The 6,210-nt window shown below is 40.3% G+C and overlaps 1 protein-coding gene across 1 annotated transcript; it reads right to left on the reverse strand.

Moving 5' to 3' along the window:
* Window positions 1–1,473: 1,473 nt before the first annotated feature.
* LOC138907848 (uncharacterized) lies at window positions 1,474–2,498 on the reverse strand. The gene is made up of 2 exons (XM_070198468.1): window positions 1,784–2,498; window positions 1,474–1,571 (listed from the first exon to the last, which is right to left on the reverse strand). The coding sequence occupies exons 1-2, from the start codon at window positions 2,496–2,498 to the stop codon at window positions 1,474–1,476; spliced, it is 813 nt and encodes a 270-aa protein (XP_070054569.1).
* Window positions 2,499–6,210: the final 3,712 nt, after the last annotated feature.

A 6,210-nucleotide genomic window follows, 5' to 3' on the forward strand; every position in this document is an offset into this window, starting at 1 on the left:
CATTGCTCATCCGGAATGATTCCACACACAAGAAAATTTTCTAGATCCGTGAACTATGGCACCTCTTTTGTTGAAATAGTCAAGAGTTGCTCATCAGGGAAGGAGTCATTGATTTCAAGGCCATCATGCGGCCTCCCCTCCTCCTCCAAACGAGACAAGTGGTCCTCCACTTGGTTTTCACTCCCTTTTCTATCTTGGATGTCAATATCAAACTCTTTCAACAAAAGCACCCATCTCATCAACCGAGATTTGGAGTCCTTCTAGCTCATAAGATATCGAAGCACCACATGATCCGTATGGACAATGACTTTTGCACCCACCAAGTACGGGAGGAACTTCTCAATTGCAAATAGTATGGCAAGGAGCTCTTTCTCTGTAACGGTATAGTTGACTCGGGCACTATTCATGGTATTACTAGCATAGTAGACCGGATGAAATATTTTGTTGATGCCTTGCCCCAAAATAGACTCAACCGCTACGTCACTTGCATCACACATGAGTTCAAAAGGGACACTCAAATTTGGAGCTATGATGATGGGAGTAGTTGTCAACTTGAACTTCAACAATTCAAAAGCTCTCATGAAACCATCATTGAAGTTGAACTTAGCATCCTTACCAAGATGCTTGCACAACGGGTTCACCACCTTAGAGAAATCTTTGATGAAAACCGGTAAACAACCGTGTGGCCTAAGAAACTCCGCACACCCTTCACCGAAGTTGGAGGTGGAAGTTTAGAAATCACCTCAATCTTTGCCTTGTCAACTTCAATTCCATTCTTTCAGATTTTGTGGCCAAGGACAATGCCTTCCTCGACCATGAAATGGCATTTCTCCCATTTAAGAACCAAGTTTGTTTCTTCACTTCTAGCCAACACTATATCCAAATTTGTAAGACAATCATCAAAATAATCTCCAACCACCGAGAAGTTATCCATGAAAACTTCAAGGTAGTCCTCCACCATGTACGTAAAGATAGCCATCAGACACCTTTGAAAAGTTGCCGGTGCATTGCACAAACAAATGGCATCCACTTGAAGGCAAAAGTACCATAGGGACATATAAAGGTTATTTTCTCTTGATCGTACGGAGCAATAAAAAATTGGTTATAGACCGAATACCCATCAAGAAAGTAATAGAAAGCACGGTCGGCCAATCTATCAAGCATTTTATTTAATAAAGGAAGTAGAAAGTGATCCTTCATTGTGACTTCGTTGAGCTTGCGATAGTGCATATACACCCTCCATCCGGTCACCTTTCTTGTAGGAATCAACTCATTCTTGTCATTGGTGACCACCGTCATGCCCCCTTCTTTAGGACACATTGAACCGGAGAAGTCCACGAACTATCGGAGATGGGGTAGACAACCCCAGTATCCAACCACTTGATAATCTCCTACTTGACAAATTCTTGCATAGCCTCATTGAGTCTCCTTTGTTGTTCAATAGATGGTTTGGCGCCATCCTCCAACTTGATCTTATGCATGCAAAATGCGGGTCTTATATCCAGAATATCCACCTATGTCTACCCAATAGCCTTCTTCCTCTTGTGTAGCACTGCTAATATGGAATCTACCTGAACGTTAGTCAAACAAGAGGAAAGAATAACCGGTAAAGTAGAACAAGGGCCAAGAAATTCATACCAAAGATGTGGAGGCAATGGCTTCAACTCCAAAGTGGGAGGCTCTTCAATAGAAGGCTTTGTAGGAGTAGTCCTATTTTCAAGATCCAAGGACAATTTCCAGGGTGCATAGTTATACGACCCCATTCGTTGCAAAGAGTTCACACATTCCATGAAGCCATCCATCTCATCATCATCAAAGTTGAGAAAGACGGCCTCCAGCATATCACCAACATTGATTGTAGCAGTTGTGTAATCTACAGTAACATCGGTCACCAAGTCAACAAAAGAGCACACCTCATTGCTATTTGGTTGCCGTATGGACTTACACACATGGAAAACTACTTTTTTATCACCAACCCGAAATGCAAGTTCTGCGGCTTTAGCATCACAAAGAGCCTTCCCCATAGCAAGGCAAGGTCTTCCAAGAATAATCGGCACCTCATAATCAACTTCACAATCTAGAATGACAAAATTCGTCAGAAGAATGAATTTATCAACACAAACCAAGACATCTTCAATCATTCCCATGGGTCTTATAATAGTATGATCGGCCATTTGCAATCTCATAGAGGTGGGTCTTGGATTCCCAATCCCTAAATTCTTGAAAACCAAATAGGGCATCAAATTGATACTTGCCCCAAGATCACAAATAGATTTAGCAAACTCGACACTTGCAATTGTTAAAGGAAGCATGAAAGCACCGGGATCCTCCAACTTAGGAGCCATTGAATGCAAAATTGCACTCACTTGATGAGTGACTTTGATCGTTTCAAAATTTATTGACCACTTCTTTGTCACGAGATACTTCATGAACTTTGCATAACCGAGCATTTTCTCCAAATCTTGAACTAATGGCACATTGATTGAGAGACTCTTCATTATTTGAATAAACTTCTTGAATTGGTTTTCACCATTTTGCTTGGCAAGTCTTTGAGGGTATGGAGGTGGAGGCTTAGGTAATGGTTCCTTAGCCTTTTACACTACCGACTCCGGTATGTCAATAATATGATCCCTAGATGGGTTTATCTCCTCTTGAGTCTCTTCCACACTATCATCAATATCAACCCGGACTTCATCATTAGGTTGCACCTCATTTATAGGGATCTCTTGTTCTTGCACCACTTGCTCATCATCTACAAGTTGCCTTTGACTTGAGGTGGGTTCATTCCTACCTCTTTCACTTCTTGTAGTAACAGGCATGGCATGCCCCATGTTGTTTCCACCATTTGGGTATACTTCTGTGTCACTTGGTAGTGCCCTCTTAGGATGAAAATTTAGAGCTTGAGAGATTTTCCCCATTTAAACTTCTAAGTTGCGGATTGATAAGTTATGTGAGGCAAGTTGGGCATATGAATCGGCATGTTTTCCCATCATTTGCTTGAACATATTCTCAATACGCCCCATCTCATTGTTTGAAGAACTTTAACCCTGGGAAGGATAAAGAGGTGGGCTGTTCGGTTGTTGATACACTGGGGGCCTTTGAAAGCCCGACCCCCGATTGTCTTGATTATTGTTCTATTCTCCTTGATTGTTACTCCCCCCCCTCCTAATTTCCTTGATTGTTTCCACTCTAATTTCCTTGGTTATTGTTGTTATGTCAATTCTCTTGATTGTTTCCACCACTCCAATTTTCTTGGTTGTTAGAATTCCAATTGCCTTGATTGTTTTGAGGTCACCATTGTTGTTGGTTTGGGCCTTGGAAGTTGTTTCTTTGCCCTTGAAAGTTGTTTACCTATTTTACCTCCTCTTCTTGTTCATTATAAGAATCATCTTGATCAAAATCACTATCTTCTTGCACATAATTATCCACTCGATTTTGCACTTGTGGACCTTTAGTCCTCCTCTTATTCACCATCATGTTCACTCCCTTCATGACATTGACTTGATTTAGTTTGGCCTTTGCTAGTTGCGCCATGGTGGTTGTCAACTCGGCAATGTCTTGCCCATGGTTTTGCAATTCTTTGTGAAGGTGAATCATGTTTGGGTCACCTTGTGGAACATTGGCCCGGGATTGCCAAGCCGATGACGTTTCCGCCATCTCATTCCAAATCTCACACATCTCCGCATAAGGCATAGTCATGAAATTCCCACTGGCAAGTTGATTCACACACATTGGTTGATTGTTTTAATCCCACGATTGAAAGTTTATTGAATCATATTCTCTGTCATATCGTTATTGGGACATTCCTTAACCATTGTTCTATAACGTTCCCATATCTCGTGTAGTGGTTCATTTGGCTCTTGCTTTAATGCCAAAATCTCATCCCGAAGTGTAGCCATGTGCCCTAGAGGGAAGAACTTAGAAATAAACTTTTCCGCCAACTCATCCCAATTGTGAATGGAATGGTTCAACAATCGTTCCAACCAATCTAAAGCCTTCCCTCGTAGAGAGAAGGGAAAAATCCTTAGCCTCTATGCATTCTCGGAGACATTTGTTTGTTCGCTTCCCCAACAAGTATCCACAAATCCCTTTAAATATTTGTACGCATTTGAGTTAGAGCATCGGTGTAGAAACCCCGCTGCTCAAGCAAAGTGAGCATCACATTGGTGATTTGAAAGTTGTCTGCCTTAATAAGGGGAGAGACAATTGCACTTGCATATCCTTCGTTGGGTAATATCCGGTATGGAGCCGCTTGTGGTAGAGGTGGGGGTGGAGCGGGAACATTGTCATGAGGCACCCGACCTCTTCTATTGGCTTGAGGTTCAAGAGGAACCTCATCAACTTGATCATCCTCAACGTCCATACCTCTAAAGGCAAATTTTCGAGCTCATTGTTCTCCATGGTTGTACCTACGATTTCTCACACAAGTTAGTAACACAGAAGGAAAGGAAGCTATTCAAAAAACACATCTAAATATATAGCTAACACCATTTTATCTCCCCGGTAACAACGCCAAAAATTGATGACGTCCACAATACACCTCTATAGGAGATATGATACGGTCGTATGCAAAAATAGTCCCCAACAAGAGTCAGGGTCGATTTCCACAGGGAGTTTTGAGGGGTGTTAAGAGTAACTATTTGAAGCAAGCAAATGGGTTATCTAAGATTGCAATTCCTCAACAAGGTTTTGTTTTCTATTTCTATAATTACTCTAATGAATGCAAGCTAAAGAAAATAGATTATAGATAAATGTTTTTGAGGTTGTTTCCAATTATATTAAAGGCCTAGGGTTGTGACCATAACCTAGGTATTTGACTAATGGGATTGTCACACCCTATATTTTGTACGTAAAAGTGCGTCGTAAGCAAACTAATGTAGGACTAAAAATGAGATCATCTTTGAAAGTATATAAAGTAAGTTAATAATGTTACCTCGGAGGTGACAAATATTGAAGATCATGAACAACAAGTACAAAGAGGGTTATAAGGTTCAGAAGCTAAAGGAATTGAAGAAATAATGTTTCGTCGAAAGTCGACAAGTTGGGAATGTTATAACATGTAATTTTGGGGTGATACTAGGGTGCTTAACATGATAATGAGGTTATGTTATGAGTTATGTTAGTCGTATGATAGTCGTGTGTTATGTTTTGAAGTCAAGCGAGTTGTGAAACAAAAGTCGATGAAAGTCATCACAAGTTACGTTCATAAGTTTTACTGAAATTTGGGTCAAATGTAACTGCGATTTTATCCAAATATACTTATAGTTACGGGTGTTCCATGCATCAAATTGAATATCTATGAGTTTATTTTCTAACGCATTAAACCGTTTGTCAATATGATATTGGAGTAGAGATATATATGCATTTTTGCGAGACTGCACAAGCTGCTAGGTGACAAGTAGGTGTGCCACCTGCTTGCTTAAATGAGAGTCCGAAAATGGGCCAGTTCGGGTCGTCCAAAGAGGCCTTTCTAAAGGCCTATTTCCTTCATATATTAAACTGATAATAGGACTTAATGACCAGATATAAGCTCTGCAAAAAGCCTCCCAAAAAATTGTCCACAAACCCTAGTTGATTTTCTCTCCTTTTCAAGTTCTAATTGGAGGTAAAACCAAGAGTTTGAAGAACCAAGATAGGAGCTGAGTTATCCAACAAATAAGGTAATTTTACTGAACTCTTTCATCCATTTTTTTATGCTGTAAATGCATGGTAAGTCGTTCTATATTTGTAAGAACTCACGGGACGGTGATCGGAAGCCGTGAGTTCGAGTTATTCACCTGTAGCAGACTGTTTTGTGGATTATTTTGTGTTGCTGTTGGGGTGTCTGTTTTACTACTGTTTTGTGGAGTTTTGGAGGAGGAAACACCACATAAATTCAGGGTGGTGGGCTGGTCGTTCGTCGTAACATTTTCAGGTTGTTTGACACTACTACGGTGGTCGTTTTGTGTATGAAGAGATTGCGGTGTGTTGGGCTATTTTGTAGTATTTTGTGGTGTATATAAGGTTGGAAAATAATGTATATATGTTGATATTGTTGTGTTATTGTGTTGTTGGTATTATCTTTAATTTGTAGGAAGTAAGGATTATAGGGGAGATGCTGGCCGTTTTAATAAAAAATAAGCTTATCGTTCGTTGTGCAATAGTTGTACCCTTCGTAACTTAATGATAGTATTAATATCGTTGTTGTAGATTAAGGTGCGAAGAGGCGAG

The sequence above is a fragment of the Nicotiana tomentosiformis genome, chromosome 3, assembly GCF_000390325.3.
Source record: "Nicotiana tomentosiformis chromosome 3, ASM39032v3, whole genome shotgun sequence".
Classification (NCBI taxonomy): Eukaryota; Viridiplantae; Streptophyta; class Magnoliopsida; order Solanales; family Solanaceae; genus Nicotiana; species Nicotiana tomentosiformis.

Excerpts from the sequence above, each read along its gene's own strand:
- LOC138907848 (XM_070198468.1), bottom strand. The coding sequence starts at position 2,498 with ATGAAGAGTCTCTCAATCAATGTGCCATTAGTTCAAGATTTGGAGAAA. Across the intron at positions 1,572-1,783 it reads GATGGATGGCTTCATGGAAT|GTAGATTCCATATTAGCAGT; the intron begins GTGTGAACTCTT and ends ACTAACGTTCAG.